At 49.6% G+C, this 18,348-nt stretch overlaps 1 protein-coding gene across 1 annotated transcript; it reads right to left on the reverse strand.

Annotated features, from left to right (window-relative positions):
- Nucleotides 1-196: 196 nt before the first annotated feature.
- Nucleotides 197-15,310, reverse strand: NUTM1 (NUT midline carcinoma family member 1). Its single transcript, XM_033190666.1, is given in 8 exon segments — nucleotides 197-2,441; nucleotides 2,792-2,908; nucleotides 3,197-3,483; nucleotides 3,980-4,116; nucleotides 7,347-7,475; nucleotides 10,140-10,524; nucleotides 10,527-10,847; nucleotides 15,137-15,310. Coding segments are annotated over 8 exon segments (3,396 nt in total). The 5' UTR covers nucleotides 15,153-15,310; the 3' UTR covers nucleotides 197-437.
- Between the last annotated feature and the right edge of the window lie 3,038 nt (nucleotides 15,311-18,348).

Genomic DNA, 18,348 nt, shown 5'->3' on the forward strand with positions numbered 1-18,348 from the left:
CAGTTTGGGGACCTACCACAGCCTGAGAGCCAGTCTGTTGCCAGGAGGAGGCTACAAAGAGCCAAGGTAAGGCTGGAGCCAAGGTAAGATCTATGGATTTGTAGAATCTAAGACTATCCCTACAGTCTTTCTTTATAGCATCTCACCCTATCTAGCAGCAAAGACGCGAGTACAGAAAAAGGGCACTTTGAGAGCATTTTCCAACAAAAACACTTTATTTGTTTTCTTTCTCTATAGCTCCTTCCAAAGGTGATTCCCCCTGCAGCCTAGCCAGTCTGACCTCTCTCTCCATGCTTGCCACTTTTGCAGAACAACAAAACAACACTGGGATGAGATTCAACATTGGGATCTCCATTGGTGGGCAGCAGGGCTGGAATCTACTCTGGGGCACCCACCTTTAGGGACTGGCAAGTGGGGTCAGATGGTCCTGCTGCTCCCTACTGGCTACGACGCCGTTTCTTCCTTCTGCCTGTGGCAAAATTGTCACACCGCCTTTTACGAGGCTGTGAGGATTGAACTACTCCCAGAGCTAGGGGTTCCTCCCTGGGGACCCCAAGTTGAGTTCCTGAGTGGGATCTCTTTTCAGTAGGGACTGGACCTCCAGCTAGAGCTCGCTTCCCAGACTTGGCAACAGGACATGGAGGTTTGCTGGGGCCTTTTGCCCCAGCAGAGAGCAGGTGGGATGCTCTTTGGCTGCCCTGACCTGAGGCATGGTGAGGACTGAGAGGATGCCTCCTTGGTGACAGGCTAAGTTTAGAGGCCAAGAGGTAAGCAAAGTTGGAGAGTTCCTCATCCTCTTCCTCTGCTTCCTTCTTCTTTTTCTCCTTTCCTTTGGCCCTATCTGCTGACCTGCGTGTTTTACCAACAGAAGTCTCTCTCAGAACTATGGCATCCCTCGTTCCCCATCTAGGGAAAGTGCTTCCAAGGCCCTGGTGAGATGAGGTTTTGGGGGTGCCAGTTGTGTAAGACTCCTGACTCTCTTGTAAAGGAGCAAGGTTTTTAGGCTTGGACAGGTCAGGATCCACCCTGCCTCCTCCTTGGGGGGCATAAGAATTAACATTCAATGGGCAGGTGTCCTTGCTGACCCTTAGTTGGAGGCCACAGTCATCTTTAACATCTAGTATGTTGACCGGTTCTATGGTTTCCAACAGAGGAGAAAAGGAATTGCCTCTGCTCCCTGCCTCTTGGCTGGCTTCAGGCAAGGAGGAAGCATCCTTGGCCCCCATGATAAGGACATCATCTTGGCATGTGGGCAGAAGGGTTTCTTTGGAAGACTCCAGTGTGGAACCACCAATTCTGCTTTCCAGCAATGGGAAGCAGCCTCCTGCCCGCAGATCACTGGGGTCCCCTGTGGTTTCATGGCTCTGCTCTTGATTTTCTTTGGACCTCAAGGCTGGGCTGTTGGCCCTCAAAGGTCCTGGCAAGCTGCAATCGTTTCTCTTTTCTAGGGCAGCTGCCGCAACTGTGCCTCCACAGGGAATCACACTGCTCTCCGTATCCCCAGGTACTATGGTTTCTCCAGGACCCAAGGAAATGCTGCCGCTGGAGCCCAGTCCCTGGCAGCCTTCCTGACACTCAGTTACACACGCCTCCACTCGGAAGCTCTCTATGACCTCCTCTATTTGTACGGGCAGCTCCAAGTCTACAGCATCCATCTCACCGCTCAGCCAAAGTCCTGGGCTGAGAGAGACTTCGTCCCTGTCCCCAGCTGCTCTAGGGGAAGGATTCTGATCATCACTCTGAGCCATGGCGGTACCTCTGTCATCTCCCCACATGGCTCCTGCAGAGCCTTCCTGGGGCACTGCTAAAGCCTCCTTCCCTGCAGGAAGCACTGCACGACCCCCCGTTTCTTGTCCTTTCTGCAATCCCAGGACTTGCTTTTCTAACCCTTGTCCTTGCAGAGAAGCCAGCTCTGCAAGTCCAGCGTCCAAACTGGGAGTGCTCTCAGGCTGGAAGCCTTCCTGCCAACAAAAGGGCAGAGCCTCAGAAGTCCTGTCAGCCAGCAGGCAGTGCCCAGGAGGCCCAGCGCCTCCTAGATGGCCATCTTGAAGTCGCGATACCTGGTTTATGACCTTCCCAGACCCTCTCCTCTCCATACCCAAGGGTCCCGGAGTTCCCTGTAGAGCTGCAGGTTCTGGCTGCAGGTCCCAGCTGCTGGGGGATGGCAGAGTGTTCCCAGCCCTGTGCATCCCTCTGGGGCTCCCTAGGGCTTGCTCCTGCCCACCATGCACTTCTCTAGCCCGTTTTCCTGAAGAGGAAACCTTTCCAAGGCACACGGCGCCCCCAGCCCCCTGAAGCCCAGGTGAGGGCCGAAGCCGCCCATCCCCATCTTCATCCTCATCAGAAACAGAAGGACTTGAGTCCAGCTGAGCTCCACTGTAACTTGGAGGCGCCTCTGCATCTTCCTCCTCTTCCAAGGCCAAGAGTCGCTTCTGGACCAGCTGGAAGAAATGGACAAATAATCAGTTCTATACATGATTGTGAAAGAGCTGACTGAGTGGGTGGTACAAGATGGTATTTGGGCAGGGCAAGGAACGCAAGCAAGTAGTTTAAGCGATGGTAGCAAAGACAGATACTGCAGCTCTTTCCCACCTCCTTGTGCCCTATTCCCATGCTGTGAGCCCTTACATTCTCATTTCCTGTGTTTCCATAGCCCTCTACCTACTTATCCTGCACCTGAAGCCCAGTCCTGAAGCTGTTCATCTCTAGAGCCATATCACCCTTGACAGTGTAGGGTTAGATAAAATCTTGCAAGCTTCTTGTTCTCATATTTCCTATACCCCAGTTTTACCTGGGCAAGAGTGAGTCCTTCTTCTTGCTCTAGCTCCTCAATTAAGGCCAAGGGATCTCTCTGTTTTTCTGGGGACAGCAGATCTGCCAGAAATTGAGGGTGAATGACGGCCTCCACCTGGATAACAGGAGGAAAAGTGATGTAAGTCTGTAAGCAGGTAACCTGTGAAACAAGGGGCTTTACAGAAGAAACCCTGAGCTCCCCAACTGTCCCCTCTTACCCCTCCGGTATTATAAACTGACCACCACCGGCTACACACATTCTCATGATGATGCATGCACACACATGACTCAGTTACAGAACAAAACCTAATTCCTACTACCTTGGACAAACCCCAGATCATTAGTTCCCGGGAGTACCCACCCCAAGGATCTGCTAGAAACCAGACGTGCAGGCCCAGCTCACCTTGGAGACAAAGACCTTCTGAGAACACAGCTCATTGATGTAGCTCAGGAGACCTGGATCTGGATACATGCCTTCCTCCTCCTGCTGCTGCCCTTCTTCCTCTTGTTTTCCATCTGACTCCCCAGTGGCCAGTTGAGTCCCCAGCAGCCCTTCCATGATGTCAATATACTCCTTTACAGCTTCTGGTGGGATCTCCTTGGGCGCCTCAGGAACAGGAGGTCTCTGGGCTTTACGCGGCCGCCGGCGGGGGGCCCGTGCCTTGGAGGCTGCCTTCTTTGGAATGTACGCTAAGGGAAGAGATAGGAGAATGGGAAGTAGCACAGAAACTACAGCTTCTGCCTCCCAGCTCTGTGAGGCCAGCAATCCAGGTACATTGAAATGGTTCCAGGCTGGATTGGGCCAACCTGAAAAAGTACCAGCCATGGGAGATTTAGGACCTAGAGGGTCTAAGAATCACTGTATGAGGAATTTTGGAATCCCTGAAATTCCAAGAAACCCCCTGATCCAGCCCCCATTTCTTAGGCAGATGAGGTATTATGTGCTGAATTTAGAGTCTTGGTGAGAGCAGTTAGTTTACTTGACCAACATCAATACCTAGTTCAGGGCAAAAGGAATCTGAGAATCCAGCCTCCTATGGGGTGGTCTGCTTGGGGTATCAAACGCCACTTTCCAGAGGGAAAGCGGCAGAGCCTGGGCCATGCTTTCTCGAATCTGTGACTGGCTTCTGTACACCTCCCTTTGAGCCTTTGGCCCACGGCTCCTGTCAAAATTGGGTAGCCTCACCTGGCTGCTGGCAAACCTCAGAGGCCAGGGGCCCTAGAGGATCAAGTTTCAGAGGGGCTGCAGGAGACAGGCCCTGAGAGCCATTCATCAGCTGTGAGTTCTGAATCTGCATCTCCTCAGTCTCAAACTCCATGAACCTGCAGACGGTGAGAAAGGCATAGGCAATGCTAAGAAGGAGACCAGGCCTGTCAGAAATCCAGACGACAGCCAAGCATGGCTAAGAAAGGACGTGCTCTCAGGTGGGCAAAGTCTGCCTAAGTCATGTCACCCAGGAGGGTGGTCACAGGTGGCTTAATCATATTTCCAGGGAAACTTCGGGAGCTCAGCACATAGTTCTTTCCCCTATAGTCATCACTTAGGAAGCTTAAGAAAATGAATGGCCAGGTGGAGTGGCTCATGCCTATAAACCCAACACTTTGGGAGGCTGAGGTGGGCAGATTGCTTGAGCCCAAGAGTTTGAAACCAACCTAGGTAACACGGCAAAAACCCATCTCTACAAAAGATACAAAAAAATTAGCCAGGAGTGGTGACGTGCATCTAGTCACAGCTATTACGGGGCTGAGATGGGAGGATTGCTTGAGCTCAGGAGGTGAACGCTGCAGTGAGCCCTGACAGTGCCAGTGCACTCCAGGATGGGCAACAGAGTGGGATCCTGCCTCAAAAAAATTTTTAAAAAGTAAAGAAGGAGGACAGGTGCAGTGGCTCATGCCTGTAATTCCAGCACTTTGGGAGGCCGAAGTGGGCGGATCATGAGGTCAGGAGTTCCAGACCAGCCTGGCCAACATAGTGAAACCCTGTCTCTACTAAAAATACACAAAATTAGCCTGATACGGTGGTGGGCACCTGTAATCCCAACTACTCAGGAGGCTTAGGCAGGAGAATCACTTGAACCCAGGAGGTAGACGTTGCAGTGAGCCGAGATTTCGCCATTGCACTCCAGCCCTGGCAACAGTGTTAGACTTTGTCTCAAAAAAAAAAAATTAAGAATGATCTAGAGCTTGTAAACTTCTCTTGGACAGAGCCAGGGCTTTCACTACTTTTTATTTATTTATTTTTTTTGAGATGGAGTCTCACTCTGTCGCCCAGGATAGAGTGCAGTGGCGCAATCTCGGCTCTGCCTCCCGGGTTCAGGTGATTCTCATGCCTCAGTCTCCCGAGTAGCTGGGACTACAGGTGTGTGCCACCATGCCTGGTTTTTTTTTTTTTTTTGAGACGGAGTCTCGCTCTGTCGCCCAGGCTGGAGTGCAGTGGCCGGATCTCAGCTCACTGCAAGCTCCGCCTCCCAGGTTCCCGCCATTCTCCTGCCTCAGCCTCCCAAGTAGCTGGGACTACAGGCGCCCGCCAACGCGCCCGGCTAGTTTTTTTTTTTTTTGTATTTTTTTAGTAGAGACGGGGTTTCACCGTATTAGCCAGGATGGTCTCGATCTCCTGACCTCGTGATCCGCCCGTCTCGGCCTCCCAAAGTGCTGGGATTACAGGCTTGAGCCACCGCGCCCGGCCCTTTTTTTGTATTTTTAATAGAGAAGGGGTTTCACCGTGTTAGCCAGGATGGTCTCGATCTCCTGACCTCGCCCTACCAAAATGCTGGGATTACAGGTGTGAGCCAATGTGCCTGGCCTCACTTCTTTTCCATACCTATCTCACCCAGCTTCATGGATTGTACACAGCAGTGCTTAATATAGGCTTGTTTAATTTAATCAGGCCTATGCAACGCCTGGTGGGATCTCACAGTGAGATCCTCCTCAAGACCTCATTTGCCCCTGCCTACAACCATAAAGAATTCAAGGCAGTTCCTACCAGGAGACAATGCTGAGATCGCAGAGTCCTGAGACTGGGATGGGGGTTCTTGGAAAGGTAAATCTAGGAAGCACTGGTCCAAAAGGTTTTGGGAGGGAGTAAGTGGAAGCTAAGCTTGGAAAAATTCGTTCATTTTTCTGAGTTTTTTCTTTCTTTCTCTCCTTCTTTCCTTCCTTCCATCCTTCCTTCCTTCCTTCCTTCTCTCTCTCTCTCTCTCCTCTCTCTCTCTCTCTTTCTTTACTGAGTTTCGCTCTTGTTGCCGAGGCTGGAGTGCAATGCACAATCTCCGCTCATCACAACCTCCACCTCCTGGGTTCAAGCAAATCTCCTGCCTCAGTCTCCTGAGTAGCTGGGATTACAGGCATGCGTCACCACACCTGGCTAATTTTGTATTTTTAGTAGAGACGGGGTTTCTCCATGTTAATCAGGCTGGTCTCGAACTGCGGACCTCAGGTCATCCACCCACCTCGGCCTCCCAAAGTGCTGGGATTACAGGCATGACCTACCATGCCTGGCCTTTTTTTTCTTTTTCTTTCTTTCTTTCTTTTTTTTTTTTGAATCAAAGATATTACAGCGAAATAGAATAAGAGCCAGGAGACAACTTTGGGCATCCCGGACACTGTCTTTCCCTGGCTCTTCCAGAACCAGCCCCTCCCTGGGATAAAGGGGGAAAGGGATTTTCTGTGCCACTGTTTCCAATGGAGGAGCGGTCCTGAAGTTCTGTATCAATAGCCACTTGCTACCAAGTCAGTGGGAAGAGACAAGAAGCTGCCTGGTAGAGCAGACCTCCTCATTACTAGGTCCCTTCGGCATGAAATTGCTGTACCTATTGGGGTCCAATCCCATCCTAAGATCTACAACATCAAGGCTCCTATGCAGATTCAGGATCTGGTGACAGGGGAGCTTTCAAGAGGAAATAGGATAGAAAAACCCAAGAGTCAAGGTGGTGGAGAAAGAAGCAAGGATCCAGGAAACCACCATCCTAGTCTACACCCCTCCTCCCCATCCTTTTTTTTTTCTTTTCTCTCTCTCTTTTTTTTTTTTTTTTTGAGATGAGGTCTTGCTATGTTGTCCAGGCTGGTCTTGAACTACTGGACCCAAACCATCCTCCCACCTTAGCCTCTCAAGTAGCTGGAACTACAAGCACACACCCAGCCTAACATCTTTTTTTTTTTTTGAGATGGAGTCTGGCTCTATCGCCCATGCTGGACTGCAGTGGTGTAATCTTGGCTCACAGCAACCTCCACCTCCCAGGTTCAAGCGATTCTCCTGCCTCAGCCTCCCGAGTAGCTGGGACTACAGGCACGTGCCACCACGCCCAGCTAATTTTTGTATTTTTTTTTTCCAGTAGAGATGGGGTTTCACCATGTTGGCCAGGCTGTTCTTGACCTCCTGACCTCAGGTGATCCACCCGCCTCAGCCTCCCAAAGTGGTGGGATTACAGGCACAAGCCACCATGCCCCGCCTTAACGTGGCTTTGGATAGTTGCCCCCGCCCGAGCCTCTCAGCTGCCCCTACTGCTCTCAGCCACACAGCCTCCCTCAGGAGAATGAAAGTTCATCGAACTCACCTTTCTGCCATCTCATAAAAGATCATCCTGTCAAAGTTGCTGGTGTGCTCCCACTCCTGCACAGCCAATGGCAGTCCCTCCTCCAGGGTCATAGTGGGCTTCTGCCGGGCCAGGGAACGAAGCACTGGGCTAAAACCACCATTGAGTCAGTCACATTCTAAAAGTGTGTTCCCATCCACCTGCCCTTACACCTGCCTCAATAACACATCCCCTGCCCCTCATCAAACCTATCGTGCCCCTCAGGCCCTGTCATGTCCCACTTCTGATTAGACTTACGGACGCTCAACCTCCCATCCATTCATTCACCATACTCGCCCCTCTTCCTGTTGAAATTTACAACTAATATAAAATCAAACAGATAATTTTTCTCCCCACCTTTTAAAATCGACCGCAGCTACCACCCCTAATTCTCACAGTGCCATCCTCAATTAATTATTAGAAAGGGAGGACTCGTGCTGGGCGCAGTGGCTCATGCCTGTAATCCCAGCACTTTGGGAGGCGGAGGTGGGTGGATCACGAGGTCAAGAGATCGAGATCATCTTGGCCCACATGGTGAAACCCCATCTCTACTAAAAATACAAAAATTGGCTACTCAGGAGGCTGAGGCAGGAGAATTGCTTGAACCTAGGAGGCAGAGGTTGCAGTGAGCCAAGATCGCGCCACTGCACTCTAGCCTGGTGACAGAGTGAGACTCTGTCTCAAAAAAAAAAAAAAAAGGGAGGACTCATGTTATTAAATGAACTGGATTCGCTATAAAGTAGGTTTAACCTTGTCCAGAGGCTCTTGGTTTTTTTTTTTTTAAGGCATTTGCTAACCCAAAGGAATCTCTAATTAAAGGTCATGTGGTGTTTTTATTTATTGCTTTTTTAGTCTTTGTTTCCAGATACCCCCCACAGACATTCAAATGCCAATACTAGACCCCCACTTCTAGAGGGCTCTTGAGCCCTTTCTAATCCAGAAGAAATCAAGAGCCCAGCCTAAAGTAAGGGCTTCATTTTTGCGTCTCTGACTTCCCTTGGAGTCCTCAGATATTATTAAGCATCAGAATCACCTGGGGAAGCTCATCATCACCAAACTGCAGCTCCCCAGGATCCCACAACTGAGCATTTTAGGAGCTTCCCAGGCTGCAGTGGTCTCGACTGCCCTTTGTGGAAGACCCTGCCCAGAGCCGCCAAGTGTGAAGCACAAGCAGGCCAGGACCCGAAGCAAACGGATCCCATGCAAACCTTGAGAGCCCATCCTGGTTCAAGATTTTGAAATTTAGGCTGCTAGGCTCCAAGAGCGAACTCAGATCTGTCTTGAGAAAGCCGGGAGTCAGGGAGATGCTGTACATCTAGGACTTTGGGGGAACATCTTGATTCATTTGCTCCAAGTTCGGGGGAGATTCCAAGGGGGAGATTCCCTTAGGAGTTCAGCCACTGGAAGAGCACCATGTAAATTTGTTTAAAGCAATAAAATGTGGTATGTGTTATATAGTGGCTTACACAAAACGCTGAGGGCATAGGGCAGGTGAGAGGGACAGTGGGTCTGGGTGGGAAGGAAAGACTATTCCCCAGCTGAGCAATGACTGGTTTGTAAACTCAGCAGCCTAGGACCCGGGGCTCCTTGGCTAAACATACACTCGCTCTTAAGCAAGGACGTTCTGACCTTTTGCAAGTTCTTTTCCTCTTCTAGATTGCCTTTTTATCATAATAATAAAATAGTTGACATCTAATGAAACATGCTCTGTGCCAAGGACTTCACATATATTAACCCATTTCATCTTCTCAGCAACAGTGTGAAGGAGGTATAGTTATCCCCCTTTTTAAATGAGAAAACTGAGGGCAAAGATGTTAAATGTCCTGCCCAGGATCACAAATCTAGCGAGTGGGAGAGCCCATGCCCTTGACCACTAAGCAAGCTCTACCCACCACCCTATTTCAGCGTGAATTCTCCTGAATAAAATGGGTGGAGGGAGCAGAGGGAGCAGCACGCACACAGTCCTTTGCCTGGCCCCACACTGTTCCGCCTGCCACCCAGGGCCCTGATTCAGGGTCCAGCACTCATCCTGGCTACTTTGGATAGTTCTGACTCAATGTCAAAAGGTAGTAAAATAGAACGGGGGGGCGGGGTGGACCCTGGCACTTAGAGTGAGAGCCTAAGTTCCAATCACTGGTCTTTGGTTTACGGCAGGAACCCTCTCTGAGCTTCAGTCTTCTGATCTGTAAATGAAGATTACCAGAGAAAGGCTTGCCTCAACTCACAGCTTGTGAGGATCACTTAAGATAAGACACCTGAAAGGTTGTTATAAACTAGGACGTGGGTTAAGGGGCTGTTATTATTATTATTATTATTATTATTTTTGAGACGGAGTCTGGCTCTGTCGCCCAGGCTGGAGTGCAGAGGCCGGATCTCAGCTCACTGCAAGCTCCGCCTCCCAGGTTTACGCCATTGTCCTGCCTCAGCCTCCCGAGTAGCTGGGACTACAGGTGCCCGCCACGTCGCCCGGCTAGTTTTTTGTATTTTTTTTTTTGGTAGAGACGGGGTTTCAACGTGTTAGCCAGGATGGTCTCGATCTCCTGACCTCGTGATCCGCCCGTCTCGGCCTCCCAAAGTGCTGGGATTACAGGCTTGAGCCACCGCGCCCGGCCGGGGCTATTATTATTAATAACATGTTTTTCATTCTCAGAGCATCTCCATTGCTCTCATGACCTTCCCTCAAATATTCCTAAATAGCCTAAACTACTACATTCACCCCAAAGTTCTCCTTATTTAAAAGCCCTAGAATAATTAATCTCAGGTCTCCCCACTTACATAAGAAAACAGGACAGAGCTTCTGTGTCAGGACTTTGGGACAGGTGCCTCCGGGCCAAGGCTTTGTAACGCTGCCATCGACGGAAGTTCTCATAAACGTCCTTGGAAATTTTGCAGCGGTCACCTAGTGAAGGCTTGGATAGAGTGGCCACAGGACCGCCTTCCCCGGTTGTCCCATGTAGCCCTGGCCAAGCTTTTTCCAGGGGCACAATGGGGACCAGTTGAGCAACTGGTGGTGGAGCCTGAGGTGGAAGGCCTGGAGGGCCCTCCTGGCTGACACCAACAGCCTTAGAGGGCAGAATGGTCTTCATATTAGATGCTGTCACAAATGGAGGTGCAGGACCCTCAAGATTCCCACAGGGAGTGCCTGGGGCAACTGAATTAGGGCATTCTGAGTAAGGATAAAGTTCTGAGTTTGAGAGGGCTCAGCTGATCCCCCTTCTGTCTTGACTTTGACAATGACCTTGCCAGCCCCAGCCCCACTGAGGCAAGGGTCCCCGTCCCCTGTCACCAACAGTGAGCTGGGGAAAGCGGAGAGCATCAGAGGGTTGTCTGGAGAGAATACTGAAGGCATGATCGGCTGTGGAGGTGGCTCCCCGGGTGGGTGGTCTGGTGGGCCAGAAGCTGGTGGGAGAAAGGGAAGTGCAGGCGATGGAGATGGGGCAGCACTAGGTTTCATGCTCATATCCGGTCCCGGCAACGGAGATGCTGTTGAGACAAAGAAAAAGAAGAAATGGAGTAGGAGAAAAGAAGACCAGAGTTAGCTATCTGAATTCCCCATTTTATTTTTATTTTTATTGTTATTGTTTGAGACGGAGTCTCGCCCTGTCACCCAGGCTGGAGTGCAGTGGCGCGATCTCAGCTCACTGCAAGCTCCATCTCCCGGGTTCACACCATTCTCCTGCCTCAGCCTCCCGAGTAGCTGGGACTACAGGTGCCCACCACCACGCCTGGCTAATTTTTTGTATTTTTAGTAGAGACGGGGTTTCACCGTGTTAGCCAGGATGGTCTCGATCTCCTGACCTCGTGATCCTCCCTCCTCAGCCTCCCAAAGTGCTGGGATTACAGGTGAATTCCCCCTTTATTTAAAAAAATTTTTTTTTTGTAGAGGCAGGGCACAGTGGCTCATGCCTGTAATCTCAGCACTTTGGGAGGCCAAGGTGGAAGGATCGCTTGACTCCAGGAGTTTGAGACCAGCCTGGGCAACATGGCAAAACCCTGTCTCTACTAAAAATACAAAAATAAGCCAGGTGCACTGGCATGCACCTGTAGGCCCAACTACTTGCGGGGGCTGGGGTGGGAGGATCACTTGAGCCCAAGAAGTTGAGGCTGCAGTGAGCTGAGATCGCGCCTCTGCACCCCAGCCTGGATGACAAAGGAAAACTCTGTCTCAAAACAAACAAACAAACAAAACTGTAGAGATGGGGTCTCACTATGTTGCCTAGGCTAGGCTCAGACTCCTGGCCTCAAGTGATCCTCCTGCCTCAGCCTTCCACCCCATCTGAGTTCCTCTTTAGACTCAAAGACTCAAAGCATTGATTCTCAACAGGTGAGAGAGGGGCTAAGGATGGGGAACTTGTGTAGTTTGCAAATGTCCCCCAAGTGATTTTGATCTTACTCCTCGTTGAGAATGACTGCATTAAAGAAGCTGCTTCTTTTTCTTTTCTTTTTCTTTTTTTTTTTTTTGAGACGGAGTCTTGCTCTGTCACCCAGGCTGGAGTACAGTGGCCGGATCTCTGTTCACTGCAAGCTCTGCCTCCCAGGTTCACGCCATTCTCCTGCCTCAGCCTCCCGAGTAGCTGGGACTACAGGCGCCCGCCACCTCGCCCGGCTAATTTTCTGTATTTTTAGTAGAGACAGGGTTTCACCGTGTTAGCCAGGATGGTCTTGATCTCCTGACCTCGTGATCCGCCCGTCTCGGCCTCCCAAAGTGCTGGGATTACAGGCTTGAGCCACCGCGCCCGGCCGCTTCTTTTTCAACAAGACATACAGACCCCTGTCTGCCAAGAAGAGACAAGCCCAAGCCATCACTGCCTCTAAGTGTTGGGTTTTTTTTCTTTCTTTCTTTCTTTTTAGATGGAGTCTTTCTGTGTCACCCAGGCTGGAGTGCAGTGGCACGATCTTAGCTCACTGCAACCTCTGCCTCCCAGGTTCAAGTGATTCTCCTGCCTCAGCTCCTCAAGTAGCTGGGATTACAGACATGAACCACCACATCCGGCTAATGTTTGTATTTTTAGTAGATACGGGGTTTATGCCATGTTGGCCAGGCTGGTCTCAAAAACCTGACTTCAGGTGATCCACCTGCTTCGGCCTCCTAAAGTGTTGGGATTACAGGCGTGAGCCACTGCACCCGGTCCCCTAAGTGCTTCTCTAAGAAAATTCCTGGCAGACCTCTCCAGCCTCTCCACAGGCTGTTTACTAAGATACAGAATTGGGTTGACACCTGCTCTGCAGGGAAAACAGCCCACAGCAGCCTCTGTGCAGTAAGGGAACTAGTCCACGGTAAGTTCCAGCCCCTCTCGAGGCATCCATAAGGCCTTTGAGAAGGAGGCACTTTCAAAAATATTATTGGCTCATTCCCTCCTCCTTTTCCTTTTCCTGTTACTTCTTATAAATCTCTCTAAACCTAAAATAACAGAAGAAAGATTCAATCTTTGAGCAGGAGCAGTGACTCTAGGGCCCGTGAGGCTCAGACATCCCGTAACACCTTCCACCGAGCATTACACGTACATCCCCTATGCTCACCTATTCCAAACCAGAGATTAAAACCACCTGAACCCTGCTTCTCCCAGCTGCTCTGTGGCCTCTGCCACCAAGCACAGAAGCACTGTTCCCAGGAGAGGATGTGTGGATTGGATGTTTGGTTCCCAGAAATGTTGTTGTATAACAGCCAGGAATAATTCGAGAGGATTAGATAAGGACAAGGAAATGAGTGAAGGGAGGGCGGTGTGGGGAGAGAGGTTTCCGGATCCTTAAGTAACTGCTGGACGTGTTTGGCAATGCAGACTATCTGTGGTCCTTCTGCTTGGAGCTCCTAACGTCAGAAATTTAGGGCTCACTAGGAACGAGGCACTGAGCTAGGTGCTAAGGACAGGACAATGAAGTCCTTCATTGTCACAGTTCCAGCTGAGGAGGGGCTATGTGGACTGTAGTCAAAGAGACCAAGGATAAGTATACAAATGTGTACTTAATCAGAACCTGTGTCTCCTAGGACTTTTTTTTTTTTCCCGAGACAGAGTCTCTGTCACCGAGGCTGGAGTGCAGTGGCGCAATTTCAGCTTACTGCAACCTCTGCTGCTTCCTGGGTTCAAGCGATTCTCCTGCCTCAGCCTCCCGAGTAGCTGGGATTACAGGCGGGCGCCAACACACTCAGCTAATTTTTGTATTTTTAGTAGAGATGGGGTTTCACCATGTTGGCCAGGCTGGTCTTGAACTCCTGACCTCAAGTGATCCACCTCCCTCGGCCTCCCAAAGTGCTGAGATTACAGGTGCTTGAGGTCAGGAGTTAGACACCAGTCTGGCCAACTTGGTGAAAACCCCGTCTCTACTAAAAATACAAAAATTAGCTGGGTGTGGTGGTGGGCGCCTGTATCCCAGCTGCTCAGGAAGCTGAGGAAAGAGAACCGCTTGAACTCGGGAGGCAGACTTTGCAGTGAGCTAACATCACACCACTGCACTCCAGCATAAGCGACACAGTGAGACTCCATCTCAAACAAAAAAACAAAACAAAAAAAACAACAGTAGAATATAACCTGCTTAAATCTCTTCCCCCTTACAAAAAATATTACACTGTCAAACTAACAACACCCAACTTCTGCATTCTGACCATGGAACATGAGCAAACTCTGATTCAAACTCATTTCAGCCACAGCAGAGGGCTGAGGGTATGTCACTGAGTACAGAACACAATGAAAGGGGCCTGAAGGCCTGAGATCCATAAAAGCAAGAAAAACTAAGAGCATCTCAGTGAAGCCCCAGCTCTCATCCTGGCTGTAATGACCCACCTCTCTGGCCCAGATAAATCAGGAAAAACTGCTTCCTGAACTCAAAGCGAAGCCACCTCGAGGGCTGGAAGGAGCTGTGAGGCTCTAAGCAGAGGCAGTATTTTTTTTTTTTTTTTTTTTTTTGAGACCGAGTTTCGCTCTTGTTGCCTAGGCTGGAGTGCAATGACACAATCTTGGCTCACCACAACCTCTGCCTCCCGGGTTCACGGGATTCTCCTGCCTCAGCCTCCCGAATAGCTGAGATTACAGGCATGCGCCACCATGCCCGGCTTTTTTTTTTTTTTTTTTTTGTAGTTTTTAGTAGAGATGGGGTTTCTCCATATTGGTCAAGCTGGTCTTGAACTCCTGACCTCAGGTGATCTGCCCACCTCGGCCTCCCAAAGTGCTGGGATTACAGGCATGAGCCACTGTGCCCGGCCAGAGTAGAGGCAGTTTATAATACATTCCAGCCTAGTTTTCAGGAAGGCATTTCTCTGCAACGGATAACTACAGATGATCTTTTCCCGCTAAGGTCCTTCCCACCTTACCCTCCCATCCTCCATCCTCCATCCTCCACATCCCCTTCCCCTCATAAACTCAAGCATGGCAGAATCCTAGAACAGGCTCCAGTTGCCTGAAAGAGACAGATGAACTTGGGCATTCCCCGTTGAAACCTCTCTGTGGGTTTCAGTCCTAAGACACATCCTCTGATCCCCTCTCCCACCACAAAAACACATGCTGAAGTGCCCCCTGTTCAAGAGAATCAAGTTGCTAATTGCCATCCATTCTCTATACTCAGCATGTGTCCTCAGAGACACCTTGATCTGCCCTTAAGGAGGTCCTCTTCCTTTCCCAGCCCCTAGTCTTAATGGTACAATCTCCTTCTCTAGCCTCCCCGAGTGTGATACCTTTGATGGGGTGTAGCACCTCGCATTCCTTTAGGTCAGCCCAAAGAGCTTGTCCCAAAGGATACGAGCAGGTACCAGAAATCCTCCTCACCACCTAAAGACTTACCTCCATCTGAAGCCATCCTCTCAGGTTTGGGCACTAACTGTGGCTGTCTGGAAGCCTCCAGAATGAGGCAGTCAGGTCCACGACCCAGAGTAACCTGGCTCCAAGTAGGTGCACAGGGATCCAAGGAAGGGAAGGTAAAGATCAGATCAAACAGAACTAGAATATGGAACTCAAGGCATACTGCTGTGGGGGAGGGGAGAGGGAAAAGTGGGGTGAGGGTGGGGAGAGATACTCCATGAAGGGTTCTAGTAACTATGCAAAACCCAGGAATTCCCTTCAAACTACAGTTTGACAACACAATTGATGTTCGCCCTTTAGGGCTATTTGTAAACTCTTTCTCAGATTCCCAACACATTACAGTTTTGCGTTTGGTTCCCTATACTTCAATTCTTCACCAACATATCTCATTTTGTGTCTTTCCATCCCAGCCAGTTCTGTAACTGACTTCCTATTAACAGCAGGTTGATGGTAGACCCCTGACTTAATCCAATGATGGTTATATTTTCCGAACTAAATTCAGACCACATTGGTCTGTATACTTTTTTTTTTTTTTTTTTTTTTTTTTTTTTGAGACGGAGTCTTGCTCTGTCACCCAGGCTGGAGTGCTGTGGCCGGATCTCAGCTCACTGCAAGCTCTGCCTCCCGGGTTCACGCCATTCTCCTGCCTCAGCCTCCCGAGTAGCTGGGACTACAGGCGCCGCCACCTCGCCCGGCTAGTTTTTTGTAGTTTTTAGTAGAGACGGGGTTTCACCGTGTTAGCCAGGATGGTCTCGATCTCCTGACCTCGTGATCCGCCCGCCTCGGCCTCCCAAAGTGCTGGGACTACAGGCTTGAGCCACCGCGCCCGGCCGGTCTGTATACTTAAGGATCAAGGGAACTAAAGTTTAAAATAGAATTGTCAGATGATCCAAGGTGCTTGATTGCTGTGTTCACACCATTTCCTTGGAAAGCTGTCCAATCTACTAGCACAGGCTCTGTACGCCACAGAAGCCTTACCCTTTGCTGAAAAGCCTCACTAAATAAAAAAGCTGCCATGCAGTTTAAAACCTCAAGAGTAGAAAGTCCTTTGTTTCGTTAAATCATTTTGGTTTAAATTTTAAAAATAAAATGTATCTGCTAAGGTTCCTGGTGACTATTTCAGGCCAGTAATTCCCAGACCATCCTCTACAGCCACAGCTTCATCCAAACGTGGATTTCCCCCAAAAGACCTTCCCTGGGGTTCATGACGTCTTTCTTGCTTTCTCTGAGATAGCTTTTCTCTTTTCTAAAGACTCTTTCATTAATAAGACCTGAAGGCTGAAATAATCCTTTTCCTTTCTAACAAAATTAACTACTTAGATATACTTTTTTTTTTTTTTTTTTTTTTGAGACAGAGTCTTGCTCTGTCGCCCAGGCTGGAGTGCAGTGGCATGATCGCCGCTCACTGCAAGCTCTGCCTCCCAGGTTCACACCATTCTCCTGCCTCAGCCTCCCAAGTAGCTGGGACTACAGGCGCCCACCACCACACCCAGCTAATTTTTCTATTTTTAGTACAGACGGGGTTTCACTGTGTTAGCCAGGATGGTCTCGATCTCCTGACCTCGTGATCTGCCCGCCTCGGCCTCCCAAAGTGCTGGGATTAGAGGTGTGAGCCACCGCGCCCAGCCTTTAAAAAATTTTTAACACATAATACATTAGCAAGGTTCAAAAATCAAACTACAAAATAAAATACATAGCAATAAGTCGCCTCTCACCCCTTACCCCTTTCTTCTATAACTGGATTCTCTATCCCAGAGGAAACCAGTATCATCTGTTTCTTGTGAATACTTGCAGAGATTTTTTATGCAACTACAAGTAAATACAAACCATATTCTTTTTTTTTGTGGGGGGACAGGGTCTCTTGCTCTGTCGCCCAAGCTAGAGTGCAGTGGCGTGATCTCGGCTCACTGTAACCTCCGCCTCCGGGGTTCAAGCGATTCTCCTGCCTCAGCCTCCCGAGTAGCTGGGACTACAGGTGGCCGCCACCACGTCCCGCTAATTTTTGTATTTTTATTAGTAAGGACAGGGTTTCACCATATTGGCCAGGCTGGTCTCAAACTCCTGACCTTGTGATCCACCTGTCTCGGCCTCTCAAAGTGCTGGGATTACAGGCGTGAGCGACTGCACCCAGTCACAAACCATATTCTTTTTTTCAGACGGAGTGTCACTCTGTCACCCAGGCTGGTGTGCAGTGGCGCTATCTCAGCTCGCTGCAACCTCTGCCTCCTGGGCTCAAGTGATTCTCCTGCCTCAGCCTCTGAAGTGGCTGGGACTACAGGCGCCCACCACCACACCCGGCTAATTTTTTCTGTATTTTTAGTAGAGACGAGGTTTTGCCAGATTGGCCAGGCTGGTCTCGAAGTCTTGACCTTGTGATCCGCCCGCCTCAGCCTCCCAAAGTGTTGGGATTACAGGCGTGAGCCACCGCGCCCGGCCAAACCATATTCTTAAAAAGAAAAAAAAAAAGTGCAGGTTTTTCTCGTTACACAATTAACATATATTCCAATGCTTTTGTCATTATAAATATGGCGTAATGATGCTCTTTGTAATGATATTTTGGTTCTCATTTTCATTTCTTTAAACGAATAAGGAGAACTTCTATATTATTTTAAAAATTGTAAAATCTGCTAGAAGGTGCACTTTATTACGCTATTATTAGCTACTCACCACTGTAAGAAAGAGCGCTGAATTTGCGGTAGGGACCTAAGTTTAAATCTTGGTTCGACGGCTGAAACATACTTCACCAGTTTCATAAAATAACTTTACGCTATTTTCGCTTTACGGAATATTGATACTCAACATGCATTCTTTACCGCCAACGCTTTGAAATGGAGCAGGGGAACTGGATGTGCAAGAGGGGAGGGAAGAAAACCTCTTCTTTCTTCCCTAGGGCAAAGGGGCTCTGAATCCTGGAGCCCTTGTTTCTTCAGGCACTGGAAACTCACTGCTTCTGAAATGGGTGTGTATCTTGAGATAAAGACAAGCTTCTATACGTCAGTGTTCTATCCACATCCATCCCTACCCCCCTCTAGCGCCGTGTACCTAGCACACAGTAGGCACACTCCACGTGTTTTAGCCTGCAAAGTTGCAAGTGTGGCCCCCAAGCCGAGCCCTGCTCTCGTGCGCCCCCTTCTGGCTAGCTGAAAATAAGGCAAAAATTGACTACATTTTCCGGCGTGCCAGGAGAGAGAGAC

Source organism: Trachypithecus francoisi, unplaced genomic scaffold (assembly GCF_009764315.1).
Source record: "Trachypithecus francoisi isolate TF-2019V2 unplaced genomic scaffold, Tfra_2.0 Lachesis_group3, whole genome shotgun sequence".
NCBI classification, from domain to species: Eukaryota; Metazoa; Chordata; class Mammalia; order Primates; family Cercopithecidae; genus Trachypithecus; species Trachypithecus francoisi.